At 52.6% G+C, this 22,814-nt stretch overlaps 1 protein-coding gene across 1 annotated transcript in view; it reads left to right on the top strand.

Annotated features, from left to right (window-relative positions):
• Positions 1-22,379, top strand: part of Lrsam1 (leucine rich repeat and sterile alpha motif containing 1) — a 36,050-nt gene extending 13,671 nt beyond the window's left edge. Inside the window, exons 10-24 of the mRNA XM_051166259.1 lie at positions 1,326-1,355; positions 1,478-1,600; positions 1,867-2,006; positions 2,731-2,775; positions 5,447-5,517; positions 7,897-7,996; positions 9,302-9,389; positions 12,608-12,682; positions 13,827-13,907; positions 15,159-15,254; positions 16,759-16,857; positions 18,469-18,600; positions 19,875-19,956; positions 20,456-20,601; positions 21,751-22,379. Of these exons, the coding sequence (XP_051022216.1) occupies positions 1,326-1,355; positions 1,478-1,600; positions 1,867-2,006; positions 2,731-2,775; positions 5,447-5,517; positions 7,897-7,996; positions 9,302-9,389; positions 12,608-12,682; positions 13,827-13,907; positions 15,159-15,254; positions 16,759-16,857; positions 18,469-18,600; positions 19,875-19,956; positions 20,456-20,601; positions 21,751-21,876 (1,434 nt within the window). The 3' untranslated portion in view covers positions 21,877-22,379. The remainder of the gene's footprint in view (positions 1-1,325; positions 1,356-1,477; positions 1,601-1,866; positions 2,007-2,730; positions 2,776-5,446; positions 5,518-7,896; positions 7,997-9,301; positions 9,390-12,607; positions 12,683-13,826; positions 13,908-15,158; positions 15,255-16,758; positions 16,858-18,468; positions 18,601-19,874; positions 19,957-20,455; positions 20,602-21,750) is intronic.
• The last annotated feature ends 435 nt before the right edge of the window (positions 22,380-22,814 follow it).

Raw genomic sequence — 22,814 nt, forward strand, 5'->3', positions numbered from 1 at the left:
TGTGTGTGTGTGTGTGTGTGTGTGTGTGTGTGTGTGTGTGGCATACATGTTGGGGCTCGAGGCTGACTTGGTAGGGTTCTTCTCTGCTCTTCGTGGGTTCTGGTTGACCATGGCCATCACCCTTCTGTGAAGTACTTCGCTGCTACTGGGCCATCTCTCCAGCCTCTCAATTCACTCTAAGATTTTTTTTTTTTTTTTTTGGCGTTTATTTTGTGGAGAAGAAAGAATGAATGCACATGAAGACTAGAGGACAGCCCTCAGTAGTTGGTCCTCTCCTGCCACCCTGCGGAGCCTAGGGTTCAGACTCATGTCATCAGCCTGGGTGGCAATGGCCTCTACCTACAGATCCATCTCACTAGCCTGGTTCTCAGTTTAGACATGTGTCTTGTGAGTGTCACCAGCCTAGGTCAGACCTGGCCAGATGCGCTCCTTCCCGTTGCCCTGGCAGCACTCCCCTGCACTGAACAGAATAAAGGATTGTGTGATAAGTACTTTCACAGTCCATCTCCCTGCCTGGTAGAACTTTGCAGGAGGCAAGAGTGCAGTGCGTCTGGCTTATTCCCTGTCTCCCCAGAACTTCCTGACCACGTACCACTCACCGGGCAGGACGGCCCCATGACTCAGGTCTAGTGAAGGGAGGCACACAGGCCAGCGCCAGCAGCAGATGGCTTTTGAAGTCCCCAGCCCGGGGGGGTGGACAGCATGGCACAGGCTCAGGGAAGAGGGGCCTCAGCAAAGTTTTGCCGGGGTCAGCTGGCGCACCTGCCACCAGAGCAGGCAGGACCTGCCCCCGCCTCCTCCTCTCTGGCCAGACTCAAAGCAGATGGCTGATGGCTGCCTGCTGTGTGGCTTCATCTTCAGATTCTCCCCCCACTTTGCATTGTTGATGGGGTGCATCTGTGACTGTCTCTCTAAGCAGTTATGGCCGTTGGAGAGGGAAGAGGTGACTAAGCAGGGACTTCACTTGAACTTGAAAGCATTCTCTGAAATAATGCTCCAGGAACCCTACAATACCTTTGCGCTCACAGAGGTTTAGGTGGCCAGAGTTGTGTGCTGCAGTGTGTTTGTTCCATGCATAGCCAGGGAGGCAGATGGTCCCTGTTTGGATCTTTTGGGAGCCCCAGACTACCTGCCCAGTGCTTCCTTCCAGAACTGTCTTGCAGGACAGTCCTTCCTTCCCGTGTTGTCAAACATACAGTGGGTCTCGCTGTGGAGCCTGCAGGACCCTTCCATCTGCTCATCCCAGCGGAGCAGGTTGGGTGGGCGAGGGCGGGCATGGGGACCACAGCCACCACCTGGCCTCACCTCTGCTCTTCTCCCCCCAGAATCGGTTCTCTGACTACGAGAAGCGAAAGGTAAGGGCGCTTACTTCGCTGCCATTTTTCTCCTCCCTGAGGATCACAGCTCTCGGGGAGTCGAGGGACATCATCCCCTGGCTCTGCTTTAGACATGAAGGGCAGGCATCTGGTTCCCTCAGGAGCAGAAGATGCTGGAAAAGCTGGAGTTCGAGCGGCGCCTGGACCTCGGGCAGCGGGAGCACGCTGAGCTGCTGCAGCAAAGCCTCAGCCACAAGGATGAGATCCTTCAGACAGTCAAGCAGGTGCGTGGTCGGCCACACGCCAGCCTGCCTGTGCCCTGAAGAGGTGGCGAAGCAGGGGATTAAGCTGTCCCACCATCCCCTGGAACCAGGAATGGAGGCCCTGGCTAGATACCCTGGCCAGCATCCTTGGGCACAGTGGACACGGGAGGGACCAGCCCAAGGTCACAGAAGGACCCGTAAAGTGAGATAGGAGCCCCATTCTCCTTCCTGTAGTCAAAACCCCTACTGTACCTGCATGTGGGGTCCCTGTGCCTCCTCCACTGCAGGAGCAGACGCGGCTTGAGCAGGGCCTGAGTGAGCGCCAACGCTGCCTGGATGCAGAGCGGCAGCAGCTGCAGGAGCAGCTGAAGCAGACGGAGCAGAGCATCTCCAGCCGCATCCAGAGACTCCTGCAGGACAACCAGAGGTCAGTCCTGGCCAGCCCCCAGCATGCCATCTGTGGGCCAGGGACAGAGGTCTCTCCTCACAGTCTTCATCCCTGCCCAGGCATTCCTCTGCCAGGATCCAGGGAAGGTGTTCCAGTTTGCTCTGGTTTGCAGGAGCCCTGTCCTAGGGTTAACAGTGGGGTTCTGTCACAGGCCTGCTGACAGTACTTAATCAGCACCCTGCCCCACCCATTCCCCCCCCCCCATCAGCAGGTGATGATCACAGCCTTCCTGCAAATGGCTCCCAAGGAGCCTAGCCTGTGCCTGAGGTCAGCCGCTCACCCTGCAGGAAACAACCCTGTACAGGACTGCCCAAGAACAGCTCATGACTGGAGAGAGGGGAGCCAAGTAGAGATCTCAAGAAGCCTGAAAACATCTAGTTAGAGGACTATTCTAGAAACTGGCTGTGACCACATGCTCCACTAGCTGCAGGCTTCCTTCTTCCGTGCCCTGAGTGCTTTTTCCTCTGTTACCTGTCAGCGACAAAGTGACAGATGTGGGGAGGAGACGCTTGCTGGCTCTGCTGGCTCTTCTGCGCCGGGCACTGCATCCCCAGAATTGGCTCTGTCACAGGAGGACCCTAGAGGGCCGAGAGCGGAGCTGCTGGTAGTGGGCTGAGCCAATGTGCTGAAGTGCTGAGGTGAGCAGTACTTGAGAGGCAGCAGTGCTAGTGTCCACAGGGCCCGTCTCTGGTTTCTCCCACAGGCAAAAGAAGAGCTCTGAGATTCTGAAGTCACTAGAGAATGAGAGGTGAGTGAGCCTCTGGGACCACGTGGCTAGAGAAAGTTCCTGGGTGCTCAGCTTTGGGGAACCAGACCTGGGCCACTCACAGGTCTAGGGGTCAAACACCCTGGGGCACTCACAGCTCTGGGGACAGACACCATGGGGCACTCACAGCTCTGGGGACAGACACCCTAGGGCACTCATAGCTCTGGGGACAGACACCTGAGGCACTCATAGCTCTGGGGGACAGACACCCTAGGGCACTCATAGCTCTGGGGACAGACACCATGGGGCACTCACAGCTCTGGGGACAGACACCATGGGGCACTCACAGCTCTGGGGACAGACACCATGGGGCACTCACAGCTCTGGGGACAGACACCCTAGGGCACTCATAGCTCTGGGGACAGACACCCTGAGGCACTCATAGCTCTGGGGAATAGACACCATGGGGTACTCGCAGCTCTGGGGACAGACACCATGGGGCACTCACAGCTGTGGGGGACAGACACCATGGGGCACTCACAGCTGTGGGGGATAGACACCATGGGGCGCTCACAGCTGTGGGGGATAGACACCATGGGGCACTCACAGCTGTGGGGGACAGACACCATGGGGCACTCACAGCTGTGGGGGATAGACACCATGGGGCACTCACAGCTGTGGGGGATAGACACCATGGGGCGCTCACAGCTCTGGGGGATAGACACCATGGGGCACTCACAGCTCTGGGGACAGACACCATGGGGCGCTCACAGCTCTGGGGGATAGACACCATGGGGCACTCCCAGGCCTGGGGAAAGGGAGCCATAGCCCCCTCCAGCTTGTGCTGGCAAGTTGCACTGGTGTTCTAGGAGAGTCACCTCGTGGCATCTAATTAATAGTGGGTCTTCTTGAGTTTCTTAAAATACATGTACACTTGTGAAAAAACTCAGAAATATGAATAAAGGAAGGTGGATCTATAATGCCCATCTGTACTTCCAGGTATAAAACATCGTCAAAAATTAGTCCAGAGCCAGGTGTGGTGGCGCATGCCTTAAATCCCAGCACTTGAGAGGCAGGTGGATCTCTGAGTTCAAGGCCAGCCTGGTCTACAAAGAGAGCCAAGGCCACACAGAGAAACCCTGTCTCAAAAAACAAAAACAAACAAAAAGTTCAGGTATGGTGGCACATGCCTTTTACTCTTAGCACTAAGAAGACAGAGGCAGTGGGGTATCTGTGAGTTCAAGGCCAACCTGGTCTGCATAGTGAGCTTCAGAACAGCCAGGGCTACATAGAGAAACCTTGTCACAAAACCAAAATAAATGAATAAAACTTTTTAAAAAATCCACATTTATAGAAATAAAAGGAATGTGGTATTTTTGTCTCACACAAGTGAACCTCACACATCTGCTCTAAACCTGCCTAGATGCTCTAAATCTGCTCTAGATGCCTTGAGATGCCCAGTACAGTGCAAAGTCTCTGCAAATAGCAACTCTGCTGCATTAGGGGAAATCCTCCTCATGCAAGTACAGACGCAGGATTTTTCCAAACCCCCCCACCCCACTCCAGATAGGGTTTCTCTGTGTAGCCCTGGCTGCCCTGGAACTCGATTTGTAGACCAGGCTGGCCTCAAAGATCTGCCTGCCTCTGCCTCAGGAGTGCTGGGATTAAAGACGTGTGCCACCATATCCGGCTGATTTTTCCAGGTATTACTGATAAGCAGTTCGTTGGATGTGCAGGCAGAGAACCCTCAGATACACAGGAGCAACTGTGTCCCTCGACTGCCATAAGTGGAAGGGCTAAAGCAGAACAGATGTGGCATCACGCTTCAGATGATTTGCGTGTGGAAAGCAAAGAGACCCATCCCCAGGGTTGCCGCCGGGCGTCTGAGATAGACAGGAAGTAGAGGTGGTGGCCCTGTCTTGGGTGTTTACCAACTTGGCTACTTTGAGGCAATTCCACATTTGTTGTCAGAAAAAGGAACAGGTCAGCCTTGCACACACCCGTCATTCTAATGTTAGGGAAGTGGAGGCAGGAGTTCGGAAGGATCAGGAGTTCAAGGCCAGCTTCTACTACATAGTGAGCACTGCTCCATACCATACCAGACTGAGAGAGGGCTCAGTAAAGAGCTTGCCACACAGCCATGAGGACCTGAGTTCAAACCCTGCCTTAGCATCTACCTAAAATCCAAGCGTGCTTGGGTGTGCCTGTAACTGCAGGAATCTGTAAGGCTTGCTGGGCAGCCAACTCTGAAACTAATGCGCTTTAGGCCCAGTGAGAAACCCTGTCTCAGAAAACAAGGTGGAGAGGGATAGAGACCCATACACAAAATAATTTTTAAAACCTTGTTTGCACTTAGAAAGCAGAGGCAACAGCCAGGACTACACAATAGACTCTGTCTGAGAACAAACAGAAAAGAATAAAAACCTTGTTTGAAGCTGCTTTTAGGTTAATGTCCCCTTATGCCCTGTAAGTGAGCTTTTTTTTTTTTTTCCTTGCTTGCTTGTTTTGTTTTTTGAGACAGGGTTTCTCTGTACAGCCCTGGCTGTCTTAGAACTGCTAGTCTCAAACTCACAGCAATCCACCTGCCTCTGCCTCCTGAATGTTGGGATTAAAGGCGTGCACCGCCACCGCCCAGCTCTGGTGAGAGTCTTGTTGAATTGTATTTGAAGAATAAATGGGTGGGTTTTGCTTTTCTTTTTCTTTCTTTCCCTAGAATAAGAATGGAACAGTTGATGTCCATAACCCAGGAGGAGACAGAGAGCCTGCGGCAGCGTGAGATCGCCTGTGAGTTTTGCAGTGGGCTAGATGCGGGCTTTTGTCACATGTGCAGGATACTGAGTGTCCACCCTGAGGAAGGACAGCCAACTCTGTCATGGAGCTCAGGCCCTGGGGTCAGGCAAGCTGGAATTCTGAGTCTCAAGTTTCCTGTCTATAGTGTGGGAAACAACAGTTACCTGCCTACCACACAGGACTGTCAGGAGAATCCCATGGGCTCAGGCCTGAGCATGCCACAAACCTGGCTGCTCTGGCTTCTGCCTCTGAGAGCAGGGCCAGCCACACTCGGGCTCCTGGCCAGTCTTCCCCTTCCTGGTGTGCCCAGTGTGATGCTGAGCTCCACGTGTCCACACCAGTGACCCCTGCTCCAGACAGGCCTGAGAACCTGCAGCCAGGGTTTAAGGAAGGCCACGGAGGCAGTGCCTGTCCTTGGTTCAAATGGAGATTGCCTATCTCCGTCTTTCGGGCCTCTGTCATGGAGGGGCTTTCTGTGTGCCAGACTCAGAGCCAGACACTTGCCATAAACATGCTCACCCCACCTACAGCAGGGTCAGTCCACTGACAGCTCTGTTAAAGGTCACCCTGTCACCATTGCTAAAGAACAGCTGTGAGCTGGGTAGTGGTGCACGCTTTTAATCCCAGCATTCAAGGAAACAAAGGCAGGTGGATCGTTGTGACTCCAGGACAGCCAAGGCTATAACTGAGAAACACTGTCCCAAACAAACAACAAACAAGCAAACAAGAGCAGCTTTGGAAATCACCAGATGGATGTTTATTAAGTTAATTTCACAGAGATGGGACCAAAGTCCAAGGTTTTGTGTTTTCAGCCTTTCAGACTTCCTGGTTGCTGTTGCTTTGATTGAACCCAGGCCTTGCACAGGGTAGGCAAGCACACTTACCACCGAGCCTTCTCCAGTCCCTTACTACTTTTATAACTTAAAAAAAAAAAAATCAACAAAGAACTGGAGAGCTGGCTCAGTAGTTTCTGCTCTTCCAGAGGACCTGGGTTCTTATTCCAGCACCTTCTGGTGGCTTATGACTAACTCCAGTCCCAGGGGATCTAGTGCCCTCATCTGGCCTCCACAGGCACTGCATACCACAGGGTACACCCTTAAGTTTTAAAGAATTCAACAAAAATAACCAACGGGGGGAAGATAAAGAGATGGCTACGTGATAAGCATGTTGGCCGAGCAGACATCAGGACCTGAATTGAATCCCTCTACAAAGAGCAGGAGTGTCAATGCCCACACCTGTGACCCCAGCACTGTGGGGACAAGTACAGGAGTACTGGGCTTCTCTAGCTCTGGGTTCAATGAGAGACCATGCCTCACGAGAATAAGGCAGAGAGTGGTAGAAGAGGCCCCCACATCCTCATACCCACATGTACACATGCCACACACATATACCACACATGCAGGTGCACAAAAGAACAAAAATCAGTTGCATGTGGTGGCCTTTGCCTCTGATCCCAGCAGTCACTCAGCAGACAGAGGCAGGTAGGTGTCGGTGAGTTTGAGGCTATCCTGGTCTACATACTGAGTTCCAGGACAGTCAGGCTACACAGAGAAACCCTGTCTTAAATACCCCCCCAAATGGGCAGTGGGGGTACATGCCTTTATCCTTTAATCCCAGCACTCAGGAGACAGGCAGGTGGATGGCTTCAGTTTAAGGCTAGCCTAGTCTACAAATTGAATTCCAGGACAGGCAGGGCTGTTATATAGAGAATTATACAGAGAAACCCTGCCTCCAGGGGGGCGGGGAGGAATAAAGAGCTTACATAACATCCAGGAGGCTTTGCGTTTGATCCCAGAGCTACATAAACAAGGGATGGTGTTGCACACCTGTAATCCCAGCATTGGGACATGGAGAAAAAAGTCTGACTTCCTTCCTGCATAGGGCTTGAGCCTACGTGACATTCCCCAAATAAAGGTTTCATAAGATGTGTGTGTGCGATGCTCAGGGTCTTATGGTTAGTGGACCTTCCAAGTTTGGGTTACCAGTATAGATTTTTTTTTATGTTGTTTTTCAAGACAGGGTTTCTCTGTGTAGCCCTGGCTATCCTGGAACTTACTTTGTAAAGTGCCCTTTAACTCACAGAAATCTGCCTGCCTCCGCCTCCCAAATGTGTGCACCCCCACAGCCTAGCAGTGTAGATGTTCTTTTTAAGGCTGGGTGCTGGTGCTCAATCTGCAGTCACAGAATTCAGGGTGCTGAGGCAGGAAGATTGAGGGTCCAAGGCCAGTCTGGCCTATCTGTCAAGCCTGTGAAGGGAGGGAGGGACTTTGTTAAGAGTGACTGTCCGTCAGTAAGCAGGAGCCCTGTGGGCCTCACCCAGGGAACCCAAAGAGCAGCCGCCTTTCCTGGGCAGTCACAGCCTTCTCTCCGCAGCCGCCATGCAGCAGATGCTGACCGAGAGCTGTAAGAGCCGCCTCATCCAGATGGCCTACGAGACCCAGAGGCAGAGCCTGGTCCAGCAGGCCTGTTCCAGGTAAGGTAAGGAAGAGTGTTCCCAAGTGAGGGCTCTGAGGGAGTCCGCTGGGGGTCCATGCCTGGAGCGAGAGCTGGACACTAAACTCCAGAGGCCATCCCAGCCTTGGCCACGGTATGAAGGACAGGTGATAACCTGTCTAGACCCAGGAGTCAGGGTTAGGCACTGATAAAGTGAGGGCAACCATCTACCTCCGAGCCCATCCTGTGTGCCAGGTGCTCGCCTGTCTGTGGAGACAGAAGTGTTACACATTGTTCTTTACATCAAAGCTGAAGTCTGGGAGGCGTAGTCACAAAAAAAAAAAAAAAAAACCCAACAAGAAATTCAACCTTCACTGAGTGTGGTAGCACATGCCTTTAACCCCAGCACTCGGGAGGCAGAGGCAGGTGGATCGCTGTGAGTTCAAAGCCAGCCTGGTTTACAGAGTGAGTGTAGGACAGCCAAGGCTACACAGAGAAACCCTGTCAGAAAAAAAAGAAAAGAAAAGAAAAAAAGAAATTCAATCTTCGCCAGGCTTGTAATGGTAACATTTGTTAAGTAGAGGCAGGAAAATCAGGAGTTAAGAGTAAACTACATAGTGAACTCAGCAACCCCTTGAGCTACATGAGACCCTGTCTGCGCGTGCGTGCGTGTGCGCACACACATACACACCTCACAGAGAAGAACTGGAGAGATGGCTCTCAGTTGTTAAAAGCACTGGCTGCTCTTGTAGAGTACAGGGGTTCAGTTCACAGCACCCACATAAACTCCAATTCTAAGTGACCTGATGCCCTCTTCTGGTCCCCATGGGCACTGCACACGTGCCAATGCACTTACATACATGCAGGCAAAATACCCATACACTTAAATAAGGTTTTTATGAAAATTTTAAAAACTTAAAAAAAAAAAAAAACCACAAAATTTTTAAAAAGTTAATGTGAAAGAAACTCAAAGCCAAGACTGTTGATGTGTGGAAAGCCTGAGGTTGCAGGTTCTGTTCCAGTCACTAGCCTTTTGCAGAAATTCTGGGAGGAACATTCCAGAAGCTGAGTGGCTCACCAGGGTGTCAAGAGATGGTTAGGCAGGAGCCAGGCATCCACTTGAGATAGTGTTGTGACGGAGGTCCAGGTGAAGGTTGGACTCAAGGACAGGGTGATTCTCTGCCTGTTGGAGGCTCTGCCACCTTCCTTGATGCCCACGAGGCTCTGCACACTCCCTCTGTCAGTAGTGTTGAGTGGCTGTTTATCTCGGTCTCCTCCAAGGAGCCCAGCACACAGCAGGTACTCAGGAAATGCTCACTGCGTGACTCTGCTGTTTTTCTGGCAGCATGGCTGAAATGGACAAGCGGTTCCAGCAGATTCTATCATGGCAGCAGATGGATCAGAACAAAGCCATCAGCCAGATTCTTCAGGAGGTGAGGCCTCACCTGCGACCTGTAGGACCCAGGGACCTTGTGAGCTTGGAGACATGGGAGCATGAGCCTCCAGGCATAGCCCTCTGGTCCCTGACTTGCTCTTCCTGGGGACACCCATCCCAACCTGAGTAGGGAGCTCAATCGAAGGACTTAGTGCCCAGAGGTGACTGGCGTCCTGCTCAGAGACAGCCAGGGCGGGCCTCTTTCTCTTGTTCCCCACACTGCTGCTCTCTCCCAGCTGCCTTCACTGAAGTTTAGCAGGTGTCAGTCACATGGAGCCTGAAATGGACCAAGTAAGGTCCTTTTGTGGACCCCACTGTGCCCCTTAGCCTTCCCCTAGGCAGCCCTTGATTCTTGCCTGTGCTTGTCACAGCCTCGTCCTCTGTCCTCCTGTCATCCCAGCCCTGCGCAGCCATCTTATCCACTCCCTTTCTAACTCCAGTCTTCTCTGCTGAGGACCCTGTTTCTCAGAGAGGACACCTGCCTCTGCTTAAGGAGAGGCAGGGGGTTGGGTAGACCTGGCACGGGTCACTACCAGCTCCTCATCTGTGAAATGGGCAACAGAAGCGGGCATGTCGTCTGTTCTAGACTCCTCTGTTCAGGAATGGGGGTGTGGCTTAGTGGGTGGAGGGATTGCCTGGCATGTCCAGAGACGGAGTTCCACCCCAGCACCACATAAAATGCTGTGCTAACGTGCCTGTAGTCCTATCATGAGGGAGGAGGATACAGGAGGACCAGAAACTCAAGCTCATCCTTGAATTTCAGCTAAGTAGGGAGCTTAAGTTTGAGACCAGCCTAGGCTACATGAGACCACCTTACCTCAAAAATAAATAAAAGAGTCTGTGTGATGGTATACCCCTTTAATCCCAGCACTGACAAGGCAAATTCTGTGTGTTTGGGGCTAGCCAGATCTATAAAGTAAGTTCCAGGACAGCCAGAGAGACAGAGAGAGACCCAGTCACAAAAAATAAGATAAATAAATAAATAAGTTAAAGCCAGGCGGTGGTGGCACATGCCTTTAATCCCAGCACTCGGGAGGCAGAGGTAGGCGGATGGCTGTGAGTTCGAGGCCAGCCTCGTCTACAAAGCGAGTCCAGGACAGCCAAGGCTAACAGAGAGACTCTGTCCCGAAAAATAAAAAATAAATAAAGAAAAGAAAGAAACTGAGTGCATGGCGAGGGAAGTGAAAAGCATGGGTGCTAGCCTGTAATTGACACAGGAAATGATGGGCTTTTTCATGACTTTATGCCAAGTTCTTCACTTCTATTCACCCCTGTTACCTTCTTGTTCCCCCTCCCGCTCCCACTGGTTCTCTTCCCCTTCAAATCGTTCCCTTCTGTTCTCAAGGCTTTCATCCATAAATACGTGTATATGAAATGTATGTTCGTATATTAATATATTGTAGATTTATACATATATATGAGTAATATACATATATATTATGTGTGTATATGTGTGATGTATTATTACATATGTTTTTTTTAATCTAGAGTCCACATACAAGAGAAAACTGTGATATTTATCTTTCGTGTAACACAGTGGTCTCCAGTTCTGTCCATCTTCCTGCAGACAACACAGTTTTGCTCTCCTTTATGGCTGCATAGGCTACCGCTGTGTGTGCGCCACGCTTTCTCTCCCCAGCCACCTGTTGATGTACATTCAGGCTGGTTCTGTAACTTCACTTCAATTTAACTCTGAGGTTTCTTGGTTGATTTTGTTGTTGTTGTGTTTGTTTGGATTGTCTCCTTGCTCATAAGCGAGAATATTTAAGTCACCCACTGCTGTTTTCACCAGGGCCTGCCTCTTTACATACAGTATTACCTTATAAAATTAAATGGACCAATATTCGGTGCATGTGTACTTGTAATTGTGATGTATTCTTGATAGAGTGTTCCTTTGTTGACAACACTGACCTTGCTTCATCTGTTTTGACCATTTTGGCTTGGCGTCTGCTTTGTCAGGTGTGAACAGCGCTGCTGGTGCTTGGTTTGATTGCTACTTGCTTAGCGTGTTGGTTTCCATCCCTTTGGGGCAGTCTTTGCTGAGGAAGTGTGTTTCTTACAGACAGCAACAGCTGAATCTAAGACCCATCTACATTTAGAGTTGCAATTGATGAGGCTTGCTGACGCCTGGAACTTTATCTGTGCTTTGCCTGATTGGTTTGGATTTTGTTTGGTCTTTTCTTTCCCCTCACTCACATTAGAGGCTTTCGTGTTTCTTGTGACTTTCCGCTGGTTCCCTCCTTCCTCTATTTCTCTCAGGACACTATTTCATTTCTCTTTCTTCTTAAAGATCTATTTATTTTCCAAGCATAGTGCGCATGCCTTTAATCCCAGCACTCGGGAGGCAGAGGCAAGCAGATCTCTGTGTGTTCAAGGCCAGCCTGGTGTACAAAGCAAGTCTAGCACAGTCAAGGCTACACAGAGAAACCCAGTCTCAAAAAAAACAAACAAAAGATGCATTTATATGTATGAGTGCTTGTGCCTGCGCGTGTGCCATGTGCAGGCCAGAACTGGACTTACAGATGTTGCTGGCTTACATGTGTGCTGGGAACTGAACCCAGGTCCTCTGCAGGAGCAGCCAGTGCTCTTAACCTTTGTGCTGTCTCACCAACCCGAGTAGGACTGGGATTCCAATCCAGGGTCCTCAGTGGGGAAGGGTACAGTCACAGCCTTATGCCACCATGTCCCACCACCCCATTCCTCTCTCTTAAATGACACTAGAAACTGTGTCCACCATTTTGCTGTAAAGCCTTCTGGCCCTAGTGTTTGGGGCTGTCTTTCCCCACCTATGGTTATTGGTGCTCTTCTCTTAAATCAGAACACTGCTGATGCCCTGCCTGTTCTCAGTCAGAGTCAGGGTCTGATCTGCTGCTTGACCTCAGAACCCTCCACTGCCCAGCCTCATTTTTACATTTTAATTGTATAAAATAAAAAGTTACTTCTCCAACTGTGTGTGGTAGTAGCATATTCCTGTAATCCCAGCGCCCAGGAAGCTGAGGCAGGAGGATTGCTTTGAATTCAAAACCAACTTGAGCTTCAGAGACCCTGCATCAGAAGGAAAGAGAGAGGAGAGCTCTTTTTCTGCCTACCCAAGAAGTGTAAAAATAACACTTTAAGTAGGCAGATGTGGCTCCCCTGTGGCTGGTATGTGGACCCTTGGGAAAGCCAGGGAGCACAGCCTCATGAGTTGAGTGGCCTGTGCATTGTCTCTTGCAGAGTGTGATGCAGAAGGCTGCATTTGAGGCTCTCCAGGTGAAGAAAGACCTGATGCATCGGCAGATCAGGAACCAGGTAAGTGCTCATCCTGCTCCGCCTTGCAGACATGGCTGATCACCTGGCTACCCACTTCTTTTCCCCAACAACGGGGCTGTTGGTTTGTGCCTTGAACAGCACTGAAGGTGGCCTCTTCCCACAGCCTGGCAGACGCCTGCTGGGCAAGTGCAGTGTGCCCCCATAATACATGGGCTGGAGAAAGGGCAGTGCTGACATGGCTCTTTGGGAAGCTGGCCAGCTCTAACTCCAGTACCCCATCATGGCAAAATGACGGAGCAGCACAGTGGCTTCTTGGGGTGGGCAGCCAGGTCCTAGGATCTGCTGAGGCAGGGCCCTGGCCTGGGAGGAGGAGGCCACCCTCCCACCCAGACTCCACTACTGACCTGTGGAGTAGCCTTGGGCAGGGCGCCTGCTGGGCCGTGTGGGGGCTGAGGCCAGAGGCACTGCAAGCTGTCAGGCTATGGGAACACACATCGCATCATATTCACACACTGAATCTCACATTTTCGCATGTTCTCTTTTCTTTTTCTTTCTTTTTTCTTGCTTGACTTTAACCAACTTAGTTTTGTTTTGTTTTGTTTGTTTTTTATCTCCCTCTTTAATTTCAATCCCACATTGCCAGACATGAAGCCCATTCCTCTGACAGGGGTTGGTGACATCAGATACTCAAGGTTGGGAGAGCGTGGCCACAGGGTCACTGGCTGGCAAGGGGTGGAGAAGGCCCTGGCTGTGGGGTCGGAGAGCATGTGGTGACCCCAGATATTCTCAGTGACCCTGTCCACTTCAGACCCTGAGTTGGGCTATCCCGAGAAACGTTCTTTCCCTTACCTGCTCTTTGCCCTTGGACAAGTGTGACCACGCTGAGCAGCAGTTTCTTTGTAACGAGGGCCAGAGACCTGGGTGATGATTTTGTTGCAGCCCAGGGCTGGCACACAGCAGGGGGCCAGCAACTACCTGCTGTTCATTGCCCACTCTGATGGGCCCATGCGGGGCTCTGTCAGATGTCCGTGTTCTAGGCCACCCCGAGCCATGAAGTGGCCTTTTTTTTTTAAGCCTTTCGGTGAGGTCCCAAGGCCCACAAACCCCTCTGTCCAGGTCAACACAGCACATAAGGGAGCCGTGGTGATTGTGAATCAATGCCCCTGTTTCATCTTCTGTTTAGATTAGGCTAATAGAAACTGAGTTACTGCAGCTGACACAGCTGGAGTTAAAGAGGAAGTCCCTGGACACAGAGACGCTTCAGGTATGTGAGGCTCCCAGCCAGACGACACCCGTGCCCCACACCTGACCCCAGGCTACTCCTTAGCTGCAGACACAGGCTCCCCCAGCACACACAGCAGGGCCAGCCCCAGTAGAACCAACATGGTCCAGGGGCAAAGGTAGCTGTGTGCTGGGCAAGAGGTCAGAGGAAGGAGCGCTTCACTGCCAGGCCCCCTGGGCCCATCGCCATCTCTTCATTTTCCTTTCTCGGCTGGTGGCTGTGTGGTCAGGCGGGCTTCAGGTTCCATCTCTGTGTTGACATAACCTGTGGAGGGAGTTCTGGTGTCCCAGGGGCATGTGAGCAGAAGCTGGCCTGGATGTCCTACTAATAGACTCCAGAAGGCAGCACGGATTGGCACATGGAGAAAGGGGGTCCCCTCCTCTTTTCCCTGAACCTCAGTCTCCCCAGATGCACACAGGGACATGGTAGGATGGCACTTGAACATGTGGCCATGTCAAGCTTTTGAACAGTTTTTATCCGGCGCTGTCACTATGCCCAGGGGAGTAGTCTGAGTTGACTCACAGCCTTCCAGTACTTAGAGTACTGCGGCCCTACGTCTACCCAGACTGCTAGGTGTCCTTAGACATGTCATTGTCCCTACTGGGCCTCTCTACCCCTCTCTAAGGTGGAGGGCATCATGGCTAGCCTGTGCCATCAGCCCATCAGAGTGTTCTTGGTGGCCTCTGATGCTTTCCACAGATGAGAAGCTGCCACCACTGTGTTGGTGTTTGTCTATGCCCATTTGAGCCACAGGGTTTCCACTGGTGGGACCGCCAAGGGGTTTCGAAGAACAAGAGGATAAGTTGTGGCCACAAACACAGGGGCGGTTTGCACATGTCTCGCTGTGTGGTAGCAGCCTCATCTGTCTATGGCACCCTCATTGTGCAGGCTCCACATCGGCTCCTTGCCATTTGCTTCCACCCATGTATGATGGTCAGTCAAGACCCATGGCTTGTTGTTTCTTTTGTTTGACGTTTCTCACGCTCCATTGTCATCATCACTAGGCTCCCGTGCCTGGCCTGAAGCCCACAAAGAAGGGAGCCGAGGGCTTGGGAGGAAGTGGGTAGGTTACCAGAGTAGGGGTACCTCTGGGTTCTGTCCCTCAACTCGGCCTAGAGGCACTAGTCAGAGCCCTGAATTCAGTTAGTGGGGCTCCCAGGCGTGCATTGTAGGGGCGCTGTAGGGATCACTGTGAGCGTTCACTGTGGCCTCGGGTCTGCTCCTGTGTTGCAGGAGATGATTTCAGAGCAGCGCTGGGCACTCAGCAACCTGCTCCAACAGCTACTCAAAGAGAAGCAGCAGCGGGAGCAAGAACTCCGTGGCATCCTGGTATGCTCCTGGGCTCCCGCTCCACATCCCCAGGGCACGCGTGCACCATGCTCGTGTGTCCCCCGGGCATGCCCACTGTTATTCTATAGAAGGTGCTCATCGAAGGGGAACTTAAGGGCCAAGGAAGGTGTCCTCGGCGACTGTTTGAGCTCCCTGTACACACTCACAGTCCATCCCTGTGGGGAAATAACAGTGGCGAGCTTGAGGCAGCTGGTCATAGCACCCCAGAGTCAAGAGTGGAGCGTAGTGGACGCACAGGCCATGTTTTAGCTCTGTATACAGGGCGGCTCTGAGCATTCTCTCTGAGACAGGATGTGCCTCATTGCAAGCAGACCGCTACTTTTATCAGGTGGCCCAGCCCTTCCCTGTGACTAGTTGCCTTTTACTCTGCTGTGTATCAGGTAGACTGAGCCCCACTTACAGACATCCCTGCAGACTGAAGACCAAGGCTAGGCCCATCAGCCAGGGCTGAAAAGATGGGATCACTCATCTCAACATCCCCCCAGCTCCCCTAGGCCAGGGTGGGGACATAGCGAGACCCTATTTCAAAAGAATAGAGTAGAGGGCAGTGAGATGGCTCGGTGGGTTAAGAGCACTGGTTGCCAAGCCTGCTGTCCTGCGTTCTAACTGGGGACACACGTGTCAAAGGAGAGAACAGGCTCCCACAGGTTGTCCTCTGAGCTCCACCTGTGCGTGAACAATGACTTAATGTAGTGCACTTGTATTTAAGTGCTTAATTTAAGTACTTAAATTTAAGGCAGAAAAGTGGAGTTCTTGGCCCTCTCAGGAGGAACCAACAAAGGCAGTGAGACGCAGAACAGCTCGAGATGCATCTGTCCTGAGCATAAGGGCTAGAGCAAGGCAGGCCTGCCCAGCTCCTGCCGTGACCCTGGGCCGGATGCTCCTCCTCAGAGCCCTAACCCCTCACTTTTTCAGAGTTGGGAGAAGAGAGGGCATCTTTTCCATGAACAGTGCAGCATGGACCACATTGCTGTGGTTGCAATAGTGATCACCAATCAGAACCACTAGCTCCCTGCCTCATCCTGGCACCTAGGATAGCACCCACCCAGAAGGACCCTTTTATGAACAGAGTGAAGATCTCACTCCAGCAAAACAGCCCTTCTCAGAAGTCCTGAAGGTCCTACAGCCACCTGTCTGGCATCCAGAAGTAGGCCTGCCCTTGTTGGGGACAGGTATAGCTGTACAAGACTTTGCTGTCCCATAAACAGACCAAAGGGACCCCTCTCAGATGCAGCAGCAGACCTAGTGCAAGATGCCAGGAGAGGCTCCCCTCGCTGCGTGTGTGGCCTTAGGCAGCTGCCCTCCCCATATTTGTTCCCTGCAGCTGTTGAACACAGCTGTGCTTCTGTTTTTGCCCTGTGGCTTAGAGCAAGGACCTGGGGTGGGTGGGAAAGTCTAGTAGGTAACAACATGGTCTGATAGTCATTGTTTCCTGACCAGACGCTAAACTGCAGCTAATGGTGCTGGCTTGTGTTCTCGGCAGGCAGAATTAGAAGCCAAGAGTGAAACGAAGCAGGAAAACTACTGGCTCATCCAGTACCAGCGGCTTTTGAACCAGAAGCCGTTGTCCTTGAAGCTGCAGGTGAGGACCTTGGAACTCATCTGGCCGAGGAGCCAGAGGGGCTAAAGGCACCTCAGCCCAGGCCCACGGGGATCGCTGTACCAGGCACTGCAGTGTGCCAGCTCCCTGCAGGAAGGTGAGCAAGTGTTCACTCTGATGAGAGACGAAGCAAGACATTGGTCATACATTATGCAAGAAGAAACCAGTGAAGCTGTGCAGGTGGGCGGGCCAGATGTGGCTACACTCCCTGTGCGTGAATGCACGAGCGCGCACGCGCACACACACCCACACACCCACATTTTGTTTTTGAGACAAGATCTCCCTATGTAGCTTTGGCTGGCCTGGAACTCACAGACATACCCCTGCCTCTGCCTGCTAAGTGCTGTCTTAGGCCATCACATCTGGCCTAAAACATGCCTACCCCTGCAACTGGCTGTCCTAGAACTTGCCTTGTAGATCAGGATGGACCAGAACTCACAGAGAGCCACATGCCTCTGACTCCCAAGTGCTAGGACTGACGTGTGCACCATGGACAGCCTGGTGTGGGGCTTTATGAGATGGTCTTGCTTATGTAGCCCAGGCTGCCCTTGAACTTACCTCTTGCCTCAGTCTTCGGAGCGTTCAAATTAGATGAGTGTGCCACATGCCTAGCTTACCTTTTCTGTGTTTTCTGTGTGTCCATGGTATGTGCGTGTACGCCTGCTGTGATGGGTGTGTGCATGTGTGCAGGGGTGATGCAGTGACTGGAAGTTGGCATCAAGTGTCTTTCCACAGTCGCCCTCCTTTATTTTACTTTATCATTTTATGTGCATGAGTGTTCTGTCTGCATGTGTGTGTGTGCACAGGTAGTGTGCCTGGTACCCATGGAGATGAGAGGACAGATCAGATCTCTGGGACTAAAGTTAGAGACAGTTAGGAGCCACCATGTGGTCCTCTGGAAGCCAGTGTTCTTAACCCCTGAGCCATCCATTCAGCTCTTCTATGTTTGTTTGTTGTGTGTGTATCTGTTTGTTTGTTTTGAGGCAGGGTCTCTCAGTGAGCCTGAGGCTCATCAATTCAGCTAGACTAGCTGGTCAGTGAACTTCAGGGAGAAGCATTTCCTTGAAGTACAGTCCTGAGGTACAGACACAGACTATTATGTCTGGCTTTGTGGCTTAAATTTATGTACACCATGTGCATGCAGATGCCCCTGGAGGCCAGAGGAGGCCAGAGGGCATCAGGCCCCCTGGACCTGGAGTTACAGAGGGTAGTGAGCTGCCTTGTGGGTGCTGGGAATCGAACCTGGGTCTTCTGCAAGAGGAGTGAGCTCTGTCAACCACTGAGCCTCAGTCATACTGTTCTGGTGACTTGCTTTTCTCTCATAAATATTGACAGACAGCTTCCAGATGGTGCTCATCCCACTTGCCATTGTTCTCAGGGGCCTGACTGTGCCCGGCTCCCTCTGATGGAGGGTTAGGTGGCTTCTACTCATGTAGAACAGCAGTGAACTCCCTCGTGGGTCCACTGTGCACCTGCACACCGCTTCCTCTGGGGACTGTGACACATTGAGTGTCGTGTACTCAGACTGTTTGTCCTGTCTTCTGTTCCTTACCTTCTGACACCCTTGGCCTTGCCCACGGGGCCACCCCACAGGAGGAAGGCATGGAGCAGCCGCTGGTGGCCCTGCTGGTGGAGCTGTCTGCCGAGCACTACCTGCCCATCTTCGCCCACCACCGCATCTCCCTGGACATGCTGAGCCGAATGAGCCCTGAAGACCTGGCCAAGGTAGGCAGGAAGCCATTGTCTTGAGGGAAGTCAGGAAGGCCAACCAGCCTGGACCCGATGTGACGAGGGATTGGTGCCTGTTTGTTCAATTTTTGGTACATCAAGGTCTGTCCAGATCAGATGACTCTGGGCCTCCTCGCATCTCATGGCTAGAACTGCTGCCCCTTTGCTCCACTCACCTGCGTGCTCAGCCTGTCATCCAGCTGCTTGCAGGGTTCTGGCCAACCTCAGCTTGTGCCATGGTGTGGCCTGAGCTCCAGTTACATCTTGACCGTGGTATGAGCTCCCTCCATGGGATTAATCCACTTCTCCTCAAAATAAAACACTGCTGACGGCCACCCACACGTCCCTGGGGCCTGCACATGCCTGGCATCATTCTAAGTGTCTCACACACAAACTCATGGACCCAGAACCGTGACTGAGTGGTCTGGTCCCCAAGCCCCTGCTCTCATCCACTCTGCTGTCCTGCCTCACCCAGGACAGATGCAGGGCCCAGGACAGAAGGACTTGATGGCACTGCAGGGTTCTGGGCCCTGCACCGGCTCTGGGGTATGGGGCTGTAAGACTCAGACATGGCTGCTTCTCAGCAGTGTTAGCTTCAGTGGCTCTCGCTGTCATCCGTTCACCATGTACAGTGACAGTGGCGGTCAAGATCCAGAGGAGTGTCAGTAGAAGTGACACTGTCTAGGCAGTCCCTGTACTCTAAAGCATTTAATAAGTCACATATGTTAAGACTTTCTGCTGGGTGGCTGTGGCACATACCTATAATCCCAGCATTCAGGAGGCAGAGGCATGTGGATCTCTGAGTTCAAGGCCAGCCTGGTCTACAGAGCCCTGTACTCTAAAGCATTTAATAAGTCACATATGTTAAGACTTTCTGCTGGGTGGCTGTGGCACATACCTATAATCCCAGCATTCAGGAGGCAGAGGCATGTGGATCTCTGAGTTCAAGGCCAGCCTGGTCTACAGAGCAAGTACCAGGACTACACAGAGAAATGCTGTCTCAAACAAACAAACAAAAACTTCCTTTGGGGGCTCAACTTTTCCCTCTGCAACAATGATTGTTGCACCCAGGCCCTGTCAGCCACCTTTACACAGCTGTGGTTCTGCCCAGCCTCATGCTGATGCCAAGGCCTAGACTTCCTGTTTCCCCTGAAGGTGCCAGAGGTGGAGGCTGAGGCAGTGCTATGGCCTGGGGCACTGTATGGCAGCTTAGTGCAGGAGAGCTGGCTCCCACCCAGACCTGCCCTCAGCTCTTCCCTGTCCTGCCACAGGTGGGCGTCTCAGAAGCAGGCCTGCAGCATGAGATCCTAAGGAGAGCCCAAGACCTGCTACACGGGGGCAGGGTCCAAGCAGGTACAAAGTCCAGGCTCTTTCTAGAGCTGTTCAGAGGCCCAGGTGTGTGGGGGCTGGGATTGACAGCCTAGGGGCCACTGGCTCCAGGGCAGAGCTCTGGGCACAGAGGGGCCGTTGTGTAGGGGAGGGACTTGGGATGTTCCCATTCCGCCATCCCCTCGTGGTCCCTGTGTCCTTGGGAGCATGGTAGAACCACTGGCCACTAGCCAAGGGCACCTGTCCTACAGCGCCACCACTGGATGGCGCTGTGGCCCCAGGCAAGTGGTGTCCTCTCTCTGAGCTCTGAAGGATCCACAAGCAGTGTGTAGTTGGCTGGGCAAAGCATTCACTCCAGATAGAGACTCGAAGAGAAAGAGCCTGTCCCCCGCTCTTGCACTGGAGGCACCTCCCCCCAACCAGATCACTCACTTTGGGGTGCACACAAGCCAGGAGATCTCCTAGGGATTGGGGTCATGTGGGGATGACTCTCTGGTTTAGCCTGTCTCTCTGATTTCCTCAGAGTTGAAACCAGCCAAGAATGAAGTCCTTGGTGTCCTGGAACCTTCCACAGCCCCTCAGGAGCCTGCTGCATCAGTGAGACCCTCTGCGCCCCCAGCAGAACTGGACACGCCGACCTCAGAGTGCGTTGTGTGCCTAGAACGTGAGGTGAGTCTGGGGAGATGCTACAGACCCCAAAACACAGGACACTGAAGTGACCCGTGACCCATGACCCAGATGCACGCCGTGCTAACATTGTCTAGAGTCTCTTTTTCCCCAAGAGGAAGGATTTTTCCCTCAGCTCATCAGCTGTATTAGGGAAGAGTTCTCCCATCAGTATTCACCAAGAGCAGGGTTCTCCCTCAGGCCTTTTTAAATGGTTGCAGAATTAACACTTACTGCACAAAGTCAACATACCAGTGCACAAAATACAGATCCTCCCTCACATCTACCCAGGAATCAGACTTGGAAAAGTAGTCAAGGGGCCTGGGCATGGTGGTGCATGCCTGTAATGCCAGCCTGTGAGAGGTGAAGAGAGCAGGAGCCCTGAGCCTGAGGGCTATGTAGCAAGACCCTGGCTCAAGAAACCCAAAAAGGGCTGGAGAGATGGCTTAAGCCCCCAAGTTTTGCTCCCTGCACCCATCTTAGGTGCCTCACAACTTGAGGGGATCCACACCCTGAGTAGACACACAGGTCTCACACACACATAAGTGACTAAATGAGGCAGCCACGGTGGCAGCTCAATAGCTCTCGGACATCAGAAGACTCTGGATGCTGCGTGGCAGAGGGCACAGCAGTTAGAACTCTAACCAAGGCCCTGTCCGCAGGCTCAGAAAGTGACTCCCAGTTTCTTGATCTGATAAATGACTCTGAAACAGTTGGAGACTTCTCAGGACATGTTTCTGCCAAGTGGCTGTGTGCTAAGGCAGAGTCGGGGTACATATATGTGTGTGTGTGTGTGTGTGTGTATACACACACACACACACAAGGCTGCTGACCTATAAGGTTGAAGTCATTTTTGGACAAGGCATCACAATTTGGCAAGTGCATACCCACAAAATAACTACAAATAGGTACACACTTGGCATCCCAGCATTTGGGCAGTGGAGGCAGCTCAGCGCAGGGCATTTGGCCTAGCATACACTGCAGGAAAGGGCTGTTGGATTGCAGTGTCTGAATGTTATTGCAATCTATAGAGAAATAGGCACAAAACTGCCGACAGGCCTGACTAGGTTTTCACACTTGCTGGGCCTGGGATGTGGTCACGCTCTCCAGGAGAACAGAGCAGTCAGGCCATTGATGCTGCTTCCTCCACAGGCCCAGATGGTCTTCCTCACCTGTGGCCATGTCTGCTGCTGCCAGCAGTGCTGCCAGCCGCTGCGCACCTGCCCACTGTGCCGCCAGGAGATCTCCCAGCGCCTCCGGATCTACCATAGCAGCTGAGCGCACAGACAGCTACCAGCCCTGGCCCTCGCTTGCCACCATCTCTACCACTGCTGGACTCCACCTCCCCATATTCCCCGGACTAAGGCAAGAGTGCCGTAGGCCACCCCATCCTCACTGCGGTGAACTCTAGGGAGGCAGATGGGGTGTTCCTGGCCTGTGACGTGGCTAGTCTGAACAGTAAGAAAGAGACGGGGCATAGGGACAAGGCCCAGGAGATGGAGGTGGCCCTGCCACCAGCAGGACTCAGGAATCCATGTTACTAGCCAAGCCGCAGCGCTGCCCCGCACTCTGCTGCTTCTGGAGCTGTCCGTATCTGTGGATTGCACCAGCCGTCCTGGCCTGAGGTAGGGCAGTATCCCTGGGAAGGGGTGGGTTGCTCAGGACCACTCCCCAGCCATCTTCTGCTTTCTGAACACCACCCTCCCATACCTGCACCCTCAGCCCACACAGGCAGGTTGATTCAAAACAGGAACACAAACACGGATAAATCCGAGTCACCCCTCGGGGCTTTGGGGGGTGGGCATGGCCCAGATCCAAGGAGAGGGCAGCTCTTGTAGGGGAATGGGCCAGACCTAGGCCAAAGGGAAGGCAGCAGACACACTACCCAGTAGAGAGTTGGGCAGCATCCTTTTCAACAGAGGGCAAGGGGAGCAGAGCCAGGAGCAGGGCCTCGGCATCCATAAGCAGCTGTGCTCAGTGACTATCCTAGGTTAGGGACTGCCGAGGCAACTGAAAGGCATGTTAACTCTGAGGTGGGCAGTCTACCCCCACCAGTTGTAGTGATGGGGGGGTCCATATGACTTGATAGCCTTCTGCCCTCCCCAGGATACTGTATACGGCCTGTAGCATGTACTCAACAAATACCGCCCGATGGGTCTCAGGGAACTAGCTGCTGGCACAGGCCTGGAGCCTACCCTCATAGCAGGCACTTGGAT

The sequence above is a fragment of the Acomys russatus genome, chromosome 24 (genome assembly GCF_903995435.1).
Source record: "Acomys russatus chromosome 24, mAcoRus1.1, whole genome shotgun sequence".
Classification (NCBI taxonomy): Eukaryota; Metazoa; Chordata; class Mammalia; order Rodentia; family Muridae; genus Acomys; species Acomys russatus.